Below are 20,083 nucleotides of genomic sequence, written 5' to 3' on the forward strand. Positions count from 1 at the left end.
CTTTTCATTTGCAAGGTGTATAAATTTTTACTCATGAGAGTCTAGAGAGAATTCTCCACTTTGAAGACTAAATTGCTCCTTGAAACGAAAGTTTTTTGGAGATACAAATATTAGCACTGCTTCCATACATCAAACATACACATTCAATTGAGAAAGAGAATTAGACAATCAAGTACTAGAGATTCAACCTCAACATAAATATAACATTAACATAAGTTCAATTCTACAAAACACGTTTACTCGAAAACATTGTGTGAACAATAACATTTATGAATTTTTTTTAAATAATAAATAAAAAAGACAAACTATTTACAAAACTATACTTGATTTTGTTCTACCAACTGTGTCATTTTTTGCCATTTTCCAATAGTTAAAAATATTAGTTGAATTTTATTGAGTCTAAATAATATATGAATAATTAAAATTAAAATTAATAAATCATTAATATTTAAATTAATTAAGATATTTTTTCAACATAAAAATCCCACACTTTTGCAAGGTATTAAAAAACTCATGCAATATGAATTTTAAAATTCTTTAGATAATATATAACATATTTTAAAAAGTAACATTATTTGAAATAAATAAGAATATTAAATGTATGTCAAAAAAACGGATGAAAAAACTTGTGGAAACAAATACAATCCAAAATTTTCTCCATCTGAATTCTCATTTAGATCAAAATTTCAAGATTAAGCATAGAAACGAATCATTTCAACATTCATAGAAGTAATTGAAACCTACTTTTTTTTTCTTTTCTTTTCTTTTAACCATTTTAGGTAGAAAGAACCATGTAAAAATGCAAGTGAGAGAACAAACTCTCAAGATGTACCATTGATTGGAGCTTCTGCTTTTATTTGTATAAAAAGAAACAAGTTTATTGACATTGCTTGATTATGAAGAAATACATTATTAGGGAAAATAAAGAAAGTCAATACAAATTAAATAAGAATACTTAGTGTACGTTTGAATTGTCTATGAAAAAGTTGTGCAATTCAATTGCATTCTTCATTCATCTTCATTTCACGAACTCAACGATCATGTTCTTTATTGACGCCCTTATGGTCTCTTTCATAGACGTCAAGACGGAGTAGATTTGACTGAGAGATGAACATTTGCAAACCCATATATCTAAACGTATTTGAACACATTGAAAAAATATTTAAAATCAAGGAAACAAAAAGAACGAGATAGAAAAAATAGAAGAACAACATATATTTGAGAGAAATTGTTGATTAAACACCAAATAAACATTTGTTCTAAAATTTAGTTACATATGTTTTCTCTAAAATGGTTTATTACATAATCTTATTTTTTAAAAAGTTATTTTAAACAAATGTCAAACACCTCAATTAACTTGAAGTGAATTATTTTAAAAATTAAACACTTCCAAAATCAATTCAAACACACGCTTAGTTCCTCACTCACCTTCAATATCCAAATAAAGAAATGGAGAGTCTTCCAACCTGTGGCTACTCCCATCCACTCCACAAACTTGGATCATAAATTTGAGCCGTGAGGTGCTAGAATGAACTGCAAGGTTAGAAACATAAAAAGCTTCTACATGTGCCACCCCAAGGTACTCTGGAACATTTTGTATTTCGTCCACATGGGATTTGCAACCTTCGGCTACTTTTACCACATAGACATTGTAGTGATCCATCACTGTGTGGTTACTGCTATCTTTCAACTTCCAAGTGATCTTAATGTCAAGTGTCCTTGTTCCCTCTGGACTTGGAGTCCATTTAGTATATGGACTTTCAACTATCCATGAATCACTGGGAGGAAGATCTGGTTCCTCACAAGTTCGTAAAGTGATACTTCCGAGCACTGCAAAGTACTTGGATGACGAATTGCGATCTAGTGTGTTATTTTTGTCAAGTTCAGATGTGTATTTTGGTTCAGTAGTTTCAAGGCTTGATCTGTAGCATAGAATATTTATATTTGTTAGTTTGTATCCATTCATTTGAATACGACCTACTTGAACGGACCAGTGAGGAGAAATTCTAGGTGCTTCAAGTGGAGTTGTCTCAATCACTTCGGAGAAATCGTTTGAGAATTGCTTTTGAATGCTGGAGGTAAGAAGTAACTTTCTCTTATTTGTGTTAGAAAGAAACTCCAACGAAAGGCCTACTTGAGAATCCCCATTTAACTGTGACTGCAAAAATTAAGAGGTGGGCTAAGGTTGAACAAGATATAAAGAATCCTATTATTTCAAGAGTTTTAATGAAGAAAGAGTTCACTTACCGAATACATGCATATTAAAGGATCTTCCCCCAAAACAAGCTCTCCTCGAAAGAGTCGTATTTCAGTGTAGCAATTTTGCTCCAGAGTCCCTTCTAATGCAATGCTTCCTCCCCCATTGTAGACTTCCTTAAAACTAGAAAACCCATGAAATCAAACGAAGGGAACTTCGAGTTCAAATTTATAAGTAAATGGATCTCATGACCTATAAATATACAATTAGTGCTCCATATCGATGTAAATTGTAAGCAAAAAGGAAGGAAAGGGCAAAAGGTGGGCAATGGTTAAGAAAATGTATCACTCAAAGACTTGAAAAGAAAAAGACAAAGAAAAGGCTTCAAAGAGAATTCTAATATTATTGCTTAGCTTTCATAGTTCCATGCAAAAACGAACCGGGTCTAAAAGTCAATAGAATTAAGATGTACATATCACCAGATATCCCATCAAAGAGTTTGGCAACTTACTTTAAATAAGCTTGGATAGAATGTGAAGTTGAAGCATCAGTCACATCAAGTATAGGCTGCAAGAAAGAAGTTACAAATGCTGAGAAAGGAGAACTCCTAAATTGTAATTAACAGGCACCCCTTCGATGCCTAGTTGAAGTGACAGAAAATTCTATACATGCAAGAGATAAAACTATTTAATGCACGTAGAAGAGGACTAAAGAAAAGCAAACATATCAGTATCTTAGACATCGATTTTATACCTGGAACCCTTGACTGGACAGATTGTTCCAAGAAGCATCTGATATTTGTTCTCCATCTATGGAAACATGATGACCATGACCCTGCAAACGTGGAAAGAGAGACTTTGCCTGAACAATACTATTTATCATTATTAACAAGAGACCAATTTTAATGCAACATCTTGCAGTTGTCCACTTAATAACATTTTGACAAGATGCCACTGAAATACTTAACCACCTTATGCCGGCCAATAAGATTTCATCAGAGAAGTTTACATTACGGTAGCAAATGAGAGAGTAGATGAATTTATTGGATTTCAACAATATAAATAAGTGAGAATAAGAACTCTTGATGCCCATATGAAACTTAGGATAAACAAAACATTTTCAGTGGTGTTTTGGAGATACTATTGAAATTATTCATGAAGAATCTGAAATCTATTCGTAAGGATTTGTTGCTTTAAATTAAAGTTTGAGGATATTAATAGACTTAATCTACTACCAAGACGATTGATCTAACCTTTGGGTCAATGCAATTCAACTTCCACGCACCATATAGTAGAAAATTTTAAAAACTTTTGGAACGCACCAGCACTCGCTTAAGTAACATATAGATTGACATAGGTCTAACCTGATCAAAATTTGAGTAGAATGGTAACAGTTTTGGGTAACTTTGCACTAAACCCCAGGATTTCTTCACAAGATTCCACCATCTGTGTCCAAAGTAGACAAGATTGAATCTTATTAAGTATTTAGGAAATGATTGGGTGACTCTCCCCACACCTTGTGATACGAACAATCATAAAATCAGCAAATATACATTCAGAATAATTGAAAGGCAGCAAGGTTTCTCCAGCATATAAGAGTAATTTTGAGCATCCACAAACTGATGAGAAAACCAGCGTCAAGAATAAGAGAATCAATTACATGATCAAAAGCAGAATAAGTATCAAAATTAAGTGAAACTTAACGAACCATTAACCAGCAAAACAGCTTCTCAAGTACTATATCCTTCAAAGTAACCTCAGAAGAGAGTTGAGCATGTTCAAATTTTTATGATATTTAGTAATTGTTTATGAGGCAATCAATTAATTCGATGAATTTTATCTCAAAAAAACATGGATAATGATAGAATAGTAAGACATCATCCCATAAAGAATTTAATTTCATATCAATAACTTACTTATTTTGAGCAGTCTGAAAATCTGTTTCCTGCTCGTGCTCATACACCCACCCAGGAGCAAATACGGCTGCCGAAACATCATCCTTTCTCAGAAGATCCAGCGCAACATTTGTCTAAAGTGAAGCAGTTTTTTGTTGAAAAATTAATTCTTATTGAACTCAATATAAGACAAAACCAAAACTAGTAACACAACATTATTTCATACTTGGAAGTTGAAAAGCTGCGTAAATACACATAATGCATGGGCAGACATATAACTGATCTTACCACAATTGCAGAATTATTTAACAAGTGGTGAGATTATTCAACTGTAAAGAAGCCCTAACTCGCCAACTATGATGCTTGTTAACTAGTTATTCTACATATCAATAATCTCATAGGGTTAGGAAGCTTACATGCCATTCTCCACCACCATAAGTACCTCTCCCAAAAACATCAATGCCCATATACACATCATACTTTCTCTCTCCAGCAGCAGCAGCAGAATTTTTAGGAGTATCTTCCTAATATGACAGACGAAAGTTTTTGTATGATGTTATCTTTTCAAAACGACATAAAATTGAGATGATAATTAACATTTCTTATTAGTTATGGAAGAAATCTATTCTTACTTTCCAACCATAGTTTACATATATTCCATCGCAGATATCAAAGAAAGGTTTATTTCTCTCATTCAATTGATTTTGCCAGTCAAGCTTACCATCTATGGTTACACTGTCATACCTGTCCATAAGTCATCAGTTAATAGACTCTTTATGCTAAAAATGAAAATAATTAAACATGCGACATATCTTAGGACTTACCATATAACTAAAGATCCTGGTAGCTTAGAATGCATAGACCGAGTTAAATGGCTGACAAATTCTTTCATATGGGGAATTTGGTGAGAATTCAAAGAGATTTCCATATTCATCTGCAAGAATAAGTTTTGTTTCGATAACAAGAACAAGAAACAACTATAAAATATCAAGAAAAAAGTTCATATTGTTCTTAGAATTTTTAGAATGCGATTGAGAAATACCAAGATCACATATTTTAGAATTTTTCTTAAATGCGATTGGTTTGGAACATTTGTTTCAAGGTGTTTTGACTTTTAGTAGATTATAGAGCTTTTAGTGTCACGATTGAGAAATGAGGAGTTCCTCCTCCATTCGCTACTTGGAGGGAGAGGTGGCCTTTAATGGAAGGATTGGATGTGTACTTTACTGTGGGGTGTCTAAGAAAAAAAATAGTAGAATTTTTCATGGGGTTGAGAGGGAACCGTTTGACGTTTGGTCCCTAGCCAATTTTAACGTTTCTCTCTCTCTGGTGTCAGTGACAAGTTTGTTTTGTAATTATTTATTAGGTCATATTTAGTTATATTGAAGACCCTTCTTTTAGGGTGCTCTCCCCTTTGTGGGCTTGTTTTTTTTGTTTGTCCTTATATTATTTCATTTTTCTCTCAATAAAGTTTGGTCTTTTATTTTAAAAGATAATATAAAACGATTATGCATGATTCTAAGCAAGCTTGTAAAAATAAAAAATGAAGAAGAGAACCATTTTCCTTTTTTCTTTCTTTTTTAAAGAACTGAAGAAGTACGCTGTTAAGACGTCTAATAAACCATATGAACCATTTGATGAAGTTACAGAAAATGAAGACCAGGTAGATCAACTTTAGAAGCTTTACCAGCCATCCATCAAAGCCTAATGCAATAGTAAGTTCGGTTAAGCGCTCCGCATACATTTGAGCAGATTCCTTTGTTAAAAGCAAGGTATCCCGAACATCCTTTCCCCCTCCTTCAAGAATAAAAGTTCCTAGCACCTATAAATTCAAAACAATTAAGTTATAAATACTGAAAAGGCACTTGCTTTGGTTATCATGACACATAGTAGCCTGTTTATAAACATACCATTGTGGTCAAATAGCTATATCCAAAACTATGAACTACTGAATAGACATAGTGCAAATGTTATGAATTCATTTTTTGGTCCAGTTGAATAAAAAGACTAAAGATGGCATCAAATTAGGTTTTCCAAACAAAAAAAAGAAACATGTAAATTCAAAATAGATTTTGTTTTTAATCACATTAATATTTGGATTATTTTAATTAACAATTCATTACGAAAATTCTTTTCATAATATCATTAAATGTACAAATTACAAACAAACCACGGTAGGCTAATTCCAATATTCAGACAATCCAACTTTTTAACTAATAATAACAGAAAGCAAACAAAGAAGTTTGGCTTTGGAACAGCAAAAGTAATTAGTGAACAGATTAAGTACCTTGACGCCGTGCCTGTGAGCTGTATTTGTCCAACAAGGAGGTGGAAGCGTGACCAAATCATGCGAGAAATACACAAAAACATCGATCAAATACCAATGCCATATTCCAAAAGCATCTGGATTAGTTCCTCCCTGAACCCATTTATCGTCTTTATATCCACCAGCCATATCATGACACACAAGCATTCTCCGCCGGTCAGGCAACGGCAGAGGTTGAAGAGCAACCGTGGATTTATTAAATGGGTAATGGAATGACTTGAAGTAGGCCCTTGATTCAAGGTCCTCGAGAGTTTTGATTGGGAAAGCAATAGGAGTAGACGGTTCAGTTGGGTCAAATGGAGGAGGATCCGATCCTGTTGAGATAGTGCTCTGTTCCGCCATTATGAAGAAGAAAGAAATGGAGCTAGTTTGCAAGTTCAAGGTAATGCTAATACCTACCTAGGTTTCAGATTGCAACCGGAACTTGAGAATTTATAAAGAGAGAGAAAAGCGTACAAGTAATAAAGTAAACAAATACGCAGAGTTGACTCTCGGAGTCAGGAAACAAACACGATTGCGCGAAAACCTACAAAGAAAGTGATGCAGAGTGAACTTACAAGCGCAAATAATTACAGCAATTAATGAACAAATAATCAAATCCTCATATGAAGCGAATTCGCTGAGTTTCTAACCTTTATTACTCTTAATTCTCACTATTCAGAAACGATTCCGATTTGAAAGAAACGGAAGAATCGATGCCTTGAGACACATTATGCGGACGAAGAAGCATTGATTTTTGCTTTTGGTTTTCTTCTTCTTCTACTTATTCCATTGCGTAAAATGAAGATAGTGGAGAGGAATTGACGGTGACTTCTATATTGGGTTGCTGCCATTGTTGTTCTGGTGGACCTTCAATCGATTCGAATGAAAGGCGTAAGTTACGGGGGGGAAATGGGCTTTCTAATAAGCAATAAAAGGTAGTGTTTTCAGTTTTAAGCATAGTTTGATTTTCTTTCTATTGGGTAACAATTGTATGAATACCCGTGAAGCAACCCATGTGTCTTCAATATTTAAATACTTAGTGTCGAACACCTGTCATCTCATTAAACGTCTAACACTCATACCATATGTGAAGTAAACATGGTCTTTTAGTGGATAAGTAGCATTTGGTGGGTTTGTAAATATGAACAATATCAGTGAGAATTCCATGAAAGTGGAGAAAAATAAATTTTTTGATTTTTGCATTTCGATTGTGCCTCGTTTTCACAACAAATTAACTATGCAGCAACATTTTTTAAAAAATAGAATAGACTTTTATGGTTGTAGACTCTTGTGATTTATTAGTGATAGACTAATAGGTTTATTAATGATAGATTAATATTTGCTAATGATAAACTCTTGTCATTGATCGGCTTTGACACATCTTACTATATTTGCAATTTTTTAAAATGTTGCTATATATCTAATTATTTTGAATCTAATTGCTATACTTGCAACTATTCATTTCTTTTAAAAAGCATTGCAAATATAGCAATTAGATTCAAAATATTTGCATATATAGCAATATTTAAAAAAAATTTACAAATATAATAAAATATGTCAAAGTCATCAATGATAGTGATATATCAGAAGAGTCTATCAGCATAAAAGCCTATCACAGATTGATTTTGTTGTATTTACATTTTTTTTAAATGTTGTTATATACTTAATTATTATGATTTTTTTTCAAAAATATAACAAAGCACAAAAATATTTACACCATATAGAACAATTTAAAAAAAAAAACAACAAAAATACTACGTGATTAATTGGTCACACACGTCCAAAAAAACTATTTTATACCCAGTCTAAACGATTTTCTACCAAATCATAACGATCTATTAGTGATAGTGGTACATCTCTGTCTATCTGGGATAGACAACTAATCGTTTAGATATTGGTACATGATCATGTAGTGAAAAAAGAAGAAGAATGACACAATACTTGATAATGAAAAAAGAATAAGGAAAAAAATGTTGTCTCTATGAAAAAGACGATGTCAAAGATGAGATATAATGAAAAATGAATAAATTCTGGAAGATGAGATAAAGAAATCACGTACATGTAAAAAAGATGAAAATGAGAGAAGTAATAATATGGGAAAGATGTGTAAACATTCGATTGAAATTCAAAACCAACATGCGCAAATTTGAAATTTATGAAAATTTAATGACATGGACTTTAATTTTTTTTGTTACACAGGCCATAAATATTTTTTAGTTGTTATATATATATATATATATGTAAATTAACCTAATTATTATTTCTAAAATTGTTATCTATTATAATTACTCTATAAATATATATTATAGATGTAAATATCTATAACCTATCTAGATTATCAGTCATATAACTCTCATTTAATTTAATATTTATAATATTAAATTCTATATTGTAATTTATATATATCATGTTCTATAAAATAGAGATATGTGGTGCCTTTGTAAGACCACATCACAACTGAATTCAATTATTTTCTATATCTTTCATCTCTACTCTTCTCCCTTATTTTTTTCAATATTTTTGTTTTGTTTCTTTGTTCTTATTTCATGATATGTTATCAACACGACTCTCTAAACTTCGATGATTTACAAAAGGTAGGCTAATATCTTTTTTTGTATTTATGCACATTGCATATATATATATATATAGTTTATGTGTATAAAATATTTTGTATACACTTTATGCATAGTTTAAATATTGAGAACATATTCTTTTATGCCTATTGGACATGTTTTTTTTACGTATTATAGATATTTACAAAACTATTGTTTGTTCATAGTAAGTTTATGATTTGGTTCATTCTAATTTTATTTTATGATTTATAAGATTGTTTATGTTTATGATCCATAGTAAGTTTATGGTTTGTTCTTATTTATTCTATGATCTATGTAGTTTAGGGTTTCTTTATGATTTATGCCTATAATTTAATTGTCTATCTTTTATTAGTATAAGTTTGATGTAACGACCTAGACTCTAAAACTAAAAACTAAGTGAGATCATTACTCAAAAGATAAATAATATCGGACACTTTCTTGAAAGAGAGAATTCGAATTCTTATTTAAAATAATATAAAATATATGTTCCTAAAACATAAAATTGACAAAATTAGTAAAACAAAAATACTATGAAAACATGACACGTGGGTTCTAACAATTTTAAAGAAAATAAAGATAAATATATAAGGTAAAAAAATTCAAATAAAATGTATAAAGATCAAATTATTGAAAAATTAATTACGAAAAGGCGGGAGCAAGAGTCCCCATATGGCTTGTCATGGGTCATTCTATCGCTCATCAACTTTTCAGATCCTCTACATTTGCCTAAAATATTAAAATGGTGAGTATAATAAGGGACCTACTACTCGTCCTGCTAGATGATGTGTTAACTTCATGTTAAAAGATATCATAAGGCAATGATAATGTTGTATGCCCAATGGAGCACACATGAACAAGTGGTACATGCTTGTTTAGTAGAAGAATTGATTTAAATTATTTTTATACATTCTCTTTGCGGATTGAATGCAGGATTGAATACGCGAATTGGTTTCCCGCCTCTCATCTGCTTAATTATACTTCATTGATTCATCATTTAAGGATCTATTTCTACAAATTGTAATCGAGTAAACTAAGTTATGTGATAAAAAGTACTAACTTTGCCTTTCGGTAAGGACCATGCTATAAAAGGTACACTTCCTCACCATGCGTTAATATTTCTTCTAATTTTGTGTTGACTACACGTTTTCCTCACGATTGCCTAAGTGTAAGCGAAGTGAGAGGTTTTCTAGATAAGTTAAAGTCGTGGAATTTCTATCAAATTTAGTTATAAAGCTCACTTCTAATTCTAAGCGGTATAAATTTTATACAGTATAAACGTAAAACTAAAGTAATCTAAATATTTACATTGAGGATTCTATGGCATGGAATGGAATGGAATGAAATAATGGAATGTGAACTAACTTACATTAAGAAAGATGAAAGAAAGTCTCTGCTTTGTAGACGATTTAAGTCATGCGAGATGTCTTTGATGCGATATAGATCATTTAACCATCTTATATTTAAGACAAGCAACCTTTCAGCGCCTAAACACCACATTTGTTCTCTTTTAAGAACACAAATGGTAAAGATAAGTCAAACGATATATATCTAAGTTTCCTTATTTATAAGCATCACATTGTCTCTCTATTTAAGGCGAGCAACCTTCTCAGTGCCTAAACACCACACTTGTTCTCCTTTCGGGACACAAATGATTGGAGACAAAACGTTAGAACGAAGTTTGTTTCCAAACTCCCTTCTGCGCGTGTTTAGCAAGGTCTTTGCTACTTACTCTTTCGAGTAGTTGGCGACGAGCGCTGATCAGACGATTTAGTTAAGCTTAGGCTAAACACGATGAGTCTTATAATTAAAGAACCCTTATCAAGCACATAATCATATACTTAAACTACTTAAACACTTCAACAGGATGATGAATAGTAAAGAAAAGGAAGAGAGACATTGAATAAATATGCATTGTATTGATAATTGTATGCCTCTCGAGCATGGGAATAATACAGTCAAACAATACATTACAAAGTACAAAAGTGGAAAGTAAGAAAATGTGTCTAAATCGCAAAATCCATTATTATGCATTCCTTGGCTCTTTTACAAGTTAGGAGAATGGTAGGTAAGCTTTTCTCTCTAATTTGATCTCTAAGCTCTCATTCAGAAGTTGACTAGATAATAGGTGGAAGAAGAACTACTACTACAGATGGTGGAGGACTCTAAAACTCATCCTTACATCGACCTCCTTAAGGGATGACCTCGATCCTCATATCCTTATTCATAGTGGAGTTGGAGTCTTTTATAGGCATACTTAGGTGGGAAGTTAATTATGCTATGTTGCACATCTGCCCTTGCTATGTTGCACATCAGTCCTTGCCTACAAATGTCAGCGCAGAAAGTAGTTGTTTCTTGTCACATCAGCTCCAACTATCACTCTTGTCTTCTAGCGAATCATATCACATGTATTGACATGTTGCCTCACGATGTGAATCGCCATCTTCGGTGACCTCCATTTTAAACTTCTACATACAAAAATCCACCGTTTTCACCTACCCTTTTCCCCACCTCCTCGTTATGAAGTTTGGAAGTTATGTTGATCGGTTGTGGTGGTACTGTTAAGTTATAGAATAATTTGTTGTGGACACCATGTAATGGTTAAAAGTCCCAAAAGAAGCAGTTGTTTGGGAAATTGCCAAAAATAGGAGAGGACGTTTGTGACTTTTAGGATTGAGTTTGGAAAACGTTGAGATTTAGGACAAAATGATAGTGAAAAGTCAATTATGCTGTTCTAAGAAAATTTCTCAGTCTCTCGTCTCAGCTGAACACAACCCGTGATAGCCTTGAGAACCCTTTACTTTCCTTCTCTGCCTTCAATCTCTATCAGACCCAACCCCGAGATCGTCCGAGATCCCTGAGGGGTTTAATAGTACATATGGTCTAAGGTCTTTACGGCATAGGTGTTTGTGCACAACATCACTTGTGTTTATATTCTCTTACTTGATAACTAATGATGATATTACTAAGTTAAATTGACTACTTAGTTTAGTATTCTAGTGAAACCCTCGTGGTGAGAAGACTAGGACGTAAGCGAAAGTCACAAAGGGATACATGACTAAAAGCCAAAGATGGAACATTAAGTCACCATAGAAATAAGTGACACCATAGGTTAAAAAAACCAATCTAAAATCAGCTACCCATAGGAACATAGCACTTCTTATAAGACTGAAAATGTACACATGCATAACAGGTTGTTTTGATGTGTTGCAGCAACATCACTCCCTATTCAATTTCCTCTGTTTACTGTTTTAATTTTAAGTGCTATACTTTCACAGCACCATTGATCTCATCTAATAAACGGTTTTGAGCAAATTAAACTACTATTAATCTCACATCCCACAGGTATGATACTTGGAATACTTTGAGAATACTATCGCTATCAGAATACTATTTTCTTCGACGACCACGTATGTTTGCACTTAAATCTAACTCATCTATATTTTTATCACTCATACACAATCGATATATAAAATACTCATACTCTAAAATGTTTCTTAATTAAGAGTAAGGTAATTTTGAAAAATTAACGAAACTAACACCTTTTTGGTTTTATATTCCAAAAACAGCACAGTTTTAAAAAATTCGTAATTTTATTTTTTTCGGGGTCAATCTCGATCGAGATAGACGTAAGATTCTTCTAAAATTTTAAAAAACTCTTTGAAGAAAATTTTTCGATCTCTCCGGGCCGAGTGCGTCACCAATATAATGCGATTTTTATTAAAAATTTGAAAATAAAAACAAAGAAGCCAAACAACGTAACAAGAGACTTTGAATATAAGAAGTAGTATGTAATATAATCTCGGGCTAAGGTTACTCCGAGATGTTCCCCAGTTTTCCTTAATCCATTTTTAGTTTACTCAAAGCAATGGTGTGAAATTTCTTGAACAAGTTTCTAATTAATTACCACTTTGAGTTGGTGTCTAGTTTTTCTTAATCCATTAATAACACAGCTTCTCATTAACTACATCGTTCCATCTTTCTCTCTATCAACATTTAATAAATAAGATTTTGTTAATCCCTACATTTCAACTAATTCTTTAATGTACTACCCACAATATATATATAAGTTTAAAGTTCAATTTTAGTCCTCGAAGCCCTTCTTGAATTTTTGTATTTCTTAAACAAAAAGCACCCCTACATGGCTTCCTCATCAAGAACAAATGAAGCATCAAACAATCCTCATTTCTATAAAGTTTTTCTTTTTGATATGCTCTCAAGGAACAAAATTATTCTAATATCTAAAGTTACGTTGTTTGGCTTCTTTGTCTTTATTTTCAAATTAAAGAAAATGCACTATCTCGATGATACACTCGATCGAGAGAGAAATGTCCTTAAAATAGTTCTTAAAAATTTAAGAAGAAACAACATTACGAGTTTTTTAAAATTATGCTACTTATTATGCTACTTTTAAAATATAAAACAAAAAAGTGCTGCTATCTCACAAAATTTTCCAGTATTTTTGCTTGTGTAATAGAACACTGGGTGTTATCATTGTTAAGTGCTGTTGTTTTCCATTGTAATCTTTTTAGCATTTCGATCAAACTATTGTGCAGGAAATAGCCTCACAATAAACTCATCCAACAAATAATTTACTTCATTCAATCAATTGATTGTTCAGATAAAAAGAAACAAAACTGTGATATCTGATCACTAATTCCAACTGTTAAAGAAGACAAAAATTTTCCATTGGTATAACATAATCAAACAATTAAAAGCTAAATCCTGAGAAAGGGCATAATTTACAAAAGTAAAAACACTGCTAATGTATACTTGCTATATAATATACAAATTACAAAAGAGAAAATATGTTAAGAATGACAGTAGATCTGATCTATCGGTCCAGCAAAATACCTGTTCCATATGAAACCAAAGCTTGCTTCTTCAAAACACAAGCTAGCTCCCTCCGAAGATTCCCATTGATGGACCTCCAATGCTCAAAGGACTCTTGTCACATCGTAAATGTCTTGGAGAGTTTGCAACATCTTAGCATTTGCACATGCATTTCATAGTAGCTCCTCTGTCCCAGTTAGTTTTGCATATTCGGTTTCATCAATGGTTCCCTTTTTGAGCTTTTTCAACAATCGATATTCGTGTGCCAACTCATCCTCGTCTTCAGCTGTCTGTGTAGCACGTCTCTGTCGGGCTGTTTTCTTTCTCAAGATGGGAGCTGCAACATTGGGGGTCTTTTTGGGTTCAGGTTTTGGCAGTTTCTTTTGCGCTTCCTTCTTAGCTTGAAGGTTTTTCTTCCGTTGTTTTTCCCGAGATTTGTCTCTGATAAGTCATGTTTGTAAGCTAGTGTCACACTTCTATTTTGCAATATCATTTGAAGTATACACAAAGCGTAAAGATAGAATAAGTAAATAAATAAATACTTCAAGTTAGGTAGTAGCTTAGTTTGTGTGAATGTTCTTTCTGAAAAGGTTAAGATTGGTAAGGGTCCTTACTTGTATTTAACCTCCTCAAAGTTAATATCTTCAACTGGAACAAAACCGTCAGTCGAAAGCGAGTGGTGCTTCACCTCAGGCATCAAAGGCAGCTGCAACAGACCATAACCCATGGCCAACTTCCCTACTTCAAGTTCTTTCCACCTGAAAGATGAAAGATAGATGCAACCTTAGAAAGCAAGAGATTTGCAGACTGTTTTAGAATGTTTAAAAGAAATATCATTAAGCACCTGAAAATGAAGGAGCAGTGGTGTTCTTTATAAGCACGTATAAAAGAAACAAATGCCTTAACGCCCTTCTCCATGACATCACGATCCCTTTTTGCCGCTGTTCGTATCTATAACAAGTTTTGTATGACATATGATCTTTTAGTGAAAGAAAAATAATACCTGAATTTTCTCACTTTTAACATAAACACTATATTTTTGTTTTTTTGGATAAGAAACATAACACCTGAAGAGTAAATTTTCTCACTTTCATGAACATTAAAAAATTAAGAACATTCAACACAAAAATCAACACCCTCACCTGTGGAATTATATCCGATGCATCACTACAATAAATTTTCTCTTGTATAGGAACCCTTCTTATGGAAAGAAATTCTATATAAGCTTCTTCCTACACAAATCAGTCACAATCAGAATGTTCATGTTAGTATTAAGCACTTAGAACAAAGAAGAACTTGTTCCCAATTTCCTTATTTGATGTGACTTAATCGGGGAATACATTATTACAATGTATTTTCTTCGTAATAATACATGATGCAAAAACTATTGAGGACCAAATAGCAGAAACTACACCTTCGGCAAAAGAAAAACAATGGCACTTCCTTCTCTACCCAATCGAGCAGTCCGACCAACTCTATGTACAAAGACATTAGGATCTTGGGGAGGATCATACTGCATTAGCAAACAAGAAGTATATTTATTTTAGCTCAGGGATGTATGCACTTAAAAACCATAATTTCTTTGAGGAAAGTTCTATATGCAGAAGAATAAGATCCAGCATCCATAGACAACCTGAACAATACAATCAACGCCAGGAATGTCAAGTCCACGGGCTGCAACATCTGTGCATAGAAGAACACCACTTGAAAGGGATACAAATGAGGCTAGTGCTTTCTCCCTGGCAGTCTATAGAGCACAGGTGATATAAGTCAATTTTTAATTAGCACTAAAGCTATAATTTACGTCATGTGGCCTTAAAAAAATTACCTGTTTCATTTTCCCATGCAGAGGGATCAAGAATAAACCTTTCAAACCAGTAAGCTGAGGTAGAACAACTCCCCAATAGTCAACACATGCACAAGTCATGAAGTAACTGTACAACCCATCTTACTAAAATGAGAGAAAAACATTGCCGAGTTACATATTTTAAGCATTAAAATTCAACAGATAACTTACACTATGATTTTTTTGGATTTGTTCTTAATAAGAATATCAACAAGTTGGGTGGACTTCTTGTCTGCTTCGCATTCCAAATACTGCAGAATCAGAATGAATGGTAAATTTATCAAAAAGAACCTGCAGGACATACAAGTAGAACAACTAATGGAATAGTTGCTTTCGAGCATGTGTCCAATGTTCGCAAAAAAACCCTAGACTTTTCTTTGCTATAGGGTATATCGGGATCCACATTGCATGACTACCTATCTTTTCATATGCAAAAATATTGATTGTGAACTTGTTTTCCAAGTTCCTCATTAACAACATCAATAAGACCAAAATTTCATAGTCTTTATAATACCTATTCACATTGACTATGGATGGATTAAGGAAGCGCAAATAAAAATATAAAAAGAAATAATAATAATAAATTACATGCACATCATTTACACAATGCATCGAGTTATTAAATTAAAACATGCAAATGCCTAAATGGAGAACAGTTGCATATGGCACCTCAATATGAAGACTGGATGGAGTCTTTGAAGAGGCAAGTTGTGTTGATGACAATGGACCGGGCTTTGATTCTGCCTTTACTTCGACCCTGATAGGATTTCTTAGCCCTGCTTTTGAAAGCTCTTCAACTGCCTCAGTTTGTGTAGCCGAAAAGAGACCAGTCCTACGAAGCTTAGGCAAACGAGATATAATTGAAGTTATCTGCTTCTGGAATCCCATGTCCAGGAGCCTATCTGCCTCATCCAATATCAGAACCTATAGATTGACAATCAAAGCTATATATAACTTTGTGTTCCTATAAATCAAGTTCCATTCCAGACATCATCTACTACCATATATTGAGTATAATATTCCAAAAAAAACACCTGACTAAAATGTTGAATTTATAGATGCAAACTAAATTTAAACATACAGGCATAAACCTTCTTTCCTTAAAAGAAAACATAAACAGGAGTTCAGGAATCAGGATGCATAGTTTTTTCTTATACTGGTCGAACCACTTGGCAAAGGAAAATAATTGTAATGAGAGCGAAGGGTTTGGCTCCAATTCAGCCAGAAACAAGTCCTCGAGGCTGAAGCATACCTCAAAGTTCCGGAAATCCAAGTTCTCGATACGATCCATTATATCAAATAACCTTCCTGGAGTTCCAATCAACAAGTTGGCACCTTCTTCTTCTATAACCTTCATGTCTACTTTCACATCAGCGCCTCCAACGAGTAGCACCGCTTTGAAATTCGACAATGTAGAAACGAAAGGACGAGCAACCTCGTAAATTTGTGATGAAAGCTCCCTCGTCGGCGAAATTATAATACCCATTACCTGCAGAGGAATAAAAAAAATTAAAGAACCAGTATAGAAAGACAATCTGTTGAAGCAAACAGAGTAGAGAGACGAACATGGTGAGGTTTGGGGCGACTAGAACATCGACGGAGGATTTCGACGACCGGTACTACAAACGCAAGGGTTTTGCCGGAACCAGTGGCGGCATCAACGGCGACGTCCTTGTGGCTGCATAGCAATGGAATTGTGGCGGCTTGAACTGGAGTACAGAATTGAAAACCAGATTGAGTCAAAGCATCAATAACAGGTGGAGAGAGGGGAGGTTGGAGATCGGAGAAGCGTGTGGTGGTTAAGGCTCGGTTTACATCGTCGCCGTCCATTGTTTTTCTGAAGCTGTGAATCAATGAGCTTCTCTCAAAAACCTTTTGGGAGAAAAAGGAATATAGTAAGTTGAGGAGTGTAAAGGGCAACGCGGCGATGGAAGCGGCAAGGGAGGCGACGGTGGCTGAAACAGCTGAAGCGGCTGACGTGAGGATTTGGCGCTGAAGGCTGTTGAGGGAATCCCACGAGGGTTCGCTGTCGAGGAAAAGAGAAAGAGTCGGCCCAAAACGAGCACAAACCAAGTATAGTTAAGGTGTGAGGTAGAAAAGTTAATTAATAATTTATCACAAGGTTATTTTGTTAAATCAGCCAATGTGATAAAAGATTATAACTTAGTATGAATTAAATTCTAATTGAATTGATATATAAAGAGATGGATGAGAATTTATAATTGAATTGATATATAAAGAGATTTAGAGGTATGGTTTCAAACAAAAAAGAACAAAGACTTAAGTCAAGTCTTTTTTGTATCCAAATCCTACTAAGGAGTATTCACAGTTTTGGTTAGGAAGATAGTCGTCATAATCAATTATCCGGAGATGAAATCTAGTATGTAACTTAATTTTTATAATTTGGCATGTTGAATTTTTGGAATATGTTTGCTTTTTATTAGTTTTTTGATTCAATTTTAGGTAATTATGACAAAATAATTAAAGAAATCTAAATCCAAAATATATCTTGTCACTAATAATGGAATTTCGTTTGAACCCATTTGTTGGTTGAATTTGAACTTGTTTTTTATAATGCTCAATTCATTGACTTTAAAAATACTCGGTAATATGAAATTTGCAATCTTTGAATTAATTATGAACTGGTTTTATTAATGTTGTTGTTTCTAAGCTTTCTTCATTAATATTTGTGAAGTTGTTACGTCTCTCTTTTTTTTTTTCTATTTTGCCTCTTGGCCATGTAAATAGTTTTTTTTTTTTTTTTTTGTATTTCCATGTAATGATTTTGGTGAATTCATGTAAAATTGATTGAGATGATTTTGTTCCATATTCACCAAAAGTTGGAGATGTGTTGTGTTTGGTATCTTGTAAAATGGATCCACCATATATGTGAAACTATTTTGCATATTTTTATTTTATTACATGTATTAACCGTGAGTATATCATTTGTTTGTTTGTTCTTTTGTTCAGTTGGTCTTACTCAAATATCTAAAAATTTGGGTCAATCCCTAAGTTAAATGGATTGAATTTCAAGATTTGAAAGGAAAGCCTAGAATGTATGGTTCTCGACCTTGCATTGAGGGCAAATAAACCTACTTCTACTAAAGAACAACCGATTATGGCTAATATTGAGAAGTAGAAAAACGGTCAAATAACATACGTCTTGTGATCATTAGGCACTTCATTCCAAAATCTTTTCGTGATTCTATCACATAAAGTGAAAATGTCAAAAAGTTCCTTGCTGAAATTGAAAAATATTTTGCTAAAAATGAAAAAGAGGAAGAAAGTACTCTTTTGACTTCTTTAACTTCTATTAGGTATGAGGACAATGGAAACATAAGGGAGTATATTATGAAAATGTCCAATACTTGATATCGAGATAAATGAAAATTTACGCGTACATCTGGTACTTATCTCTCTTCTTGCACAATTCACACAGTTTAAGATAAGTTATAATTCTCAAAATGATAAATTGAGTATTAATGAGTCTATCTCACGATGTGTGCAAAAAGAAGATAGGATAGGATTAAGAGAGAAAGGACATAAGGTGCTCACTTGACAACCAACTTTCATAGTAAGAAGAAAAGGAAGCCTACAAATGTTGTAGAAGGGACATCTCAGCAGAATAAGAAACAATCTACCGAGAACCATTGTTTCTTTTGCAAAAAGAAAGGTCATCTAAAAAATAATTGTCCTAAGTATATCAAATGGTGACTAAAGAAGGATACACTTCTTTACTTTGGTTTGTTCTAAAGCTAATTTAGTTTCTATATCTGCAGATATTGGATGGGTAGATGCTGGTGCTACTACTCACATAAGTATATCGATGCATGGTTGCCTATGGAGCCAACTGCTAATTGATGTTGAAAGATTCATCTATATGAACGATGACAAAACAATTCTAATTGAAGCTATTGGGAATTTCATATTAAAAGCTTTGCAATTTAGTTTTCAAACACTTTTATAATGTTTTGGAACATACCTCATTTTCGTAGGATCTTTAAGTTCTTCATATGTTTTAATGGGATCCTCTTTCCTTCTCTTCTTGGATTTAAAATGTTAATACCAATTTTCAACATGGTTAGTGAATTTGGTAATGACAAGTCTCATCTTATTATTCTTACTAAATGTACAATCAAATATATGTTTTATCTTTCTTTCCCATACCAAATATGCTTCTTCATCCGCATTTCCACTAAACAATGGAGCTTTGAACTTAACTCCACTATATCTATCTTCATTAAATTTTGTGTCTTATAGGTTGGATAAAATTGTTTCTTTCTATGGCTTTCATGTTTTCTCTTCCTCTACCTTGTATTTCTTGTTCAACTAAATCAATCACTCCCTCGTCGGTGTAAAACTTATTATTCTTTTTGTTGACGTGTCCTCCTTTTTTGCTTATCTTCCCTCATAG

At 33.1% G+C, this 20,083-nt stretch overlaps 2 protein-coding genes across 3 annotated transcripts; both read right to left on the reverse strand.

The window, feature by feature from the left end:
• Positions 1-821: 821 nt before the first annotated feature.
• Positions 822-7,361, reverse strand: LOC101203587 (cytosolic endo-beta-N-acetylglucosaminidase 1). Of its 2 annotated transcripts, none has more exons than XM_004148137.3 (13): positions 7,050-7,361; positions 6,379-6,943; positions 5,779-5,913; positions 4,916-5,025; positions 4,724-4,835; positions 4,508-4,615; positions 4,113-4,225; positions 3,561-3,642; positions 2,951-3,031; positions 2,709-2,764; positions 2,248-2,380; positions 1,429-2,158; positions 822-1,100 (listed from the first exon to the last, which is right to left on the reverse strand). In XM_004148137.3, exons 2-13 carry the CDS (start codon positions 6,757-6,759, stop codon positions 1,081-1,083), a joined length of 2,061 nt encoding a protein of 686 aa, XP_004148185.2. In that variant the 5' UTR covers positions 6,760-6,943; positions 7,050-7,361; the 3' UTR covers positions 822-1,080. The 2 variants fall into 2 exon arrangements, with proteins under 2 accessions (XP_004148185.2, XP_011655011.1); XM_011656709.2 differs by having other exon boundaries at positions 822-1,131.
• A 6,202-nt stretch (positions 7,362-13,563) lies between these two features.
• Positions 13,564-17,744, reverse strand: LOC101220537 (DEAD-box ATP-dependent RNA helicase 18). The gene is made up of 11 exons (XM_004148124.3): positions 17,236-17,744; positions 16,922-17,158; positions 16,339-16,593; positions 15,841-15,920; positions 15,652-15,757; positions 15,457-15,570; positions 15,238-15,336; positions 14,966-15,055; positions 14,668-14,774; positions 14,438-14,581; positions 13,564-14,264 (listed from the first exon to the last, which is right to left on the reverse strand). Exons 1-11 carry the CDS (start codon positions 17,497-17,499, stop codon positions 13,997-13,999), a joined length of 1,764 nt encoding a protein of 587 aa, XP_004148172.1. The 5' UTR covers positions 17,500-17,744; the 3' UTR covers positions 13,564-13,996.
• Positions 17,745-20,083: the final 2,339 nt, after the last annotated feature.

This window comes from Cucumis sativus, chromosome 5, assembly GCF_000004075.3.
Source record: "Cucumis sativus cultivar 9930 chromosome 5, Cucumber_9930_V3, whole genome shotgun sequence".
In the NCBI taxonomy this organism is placed as follows: Eukaryota; Viridiplantae; Streptophyta; class Magnoliopsida; order Cucurbitales; family Cucurbitaceae; genus Cucumis; species Cucumis sativus.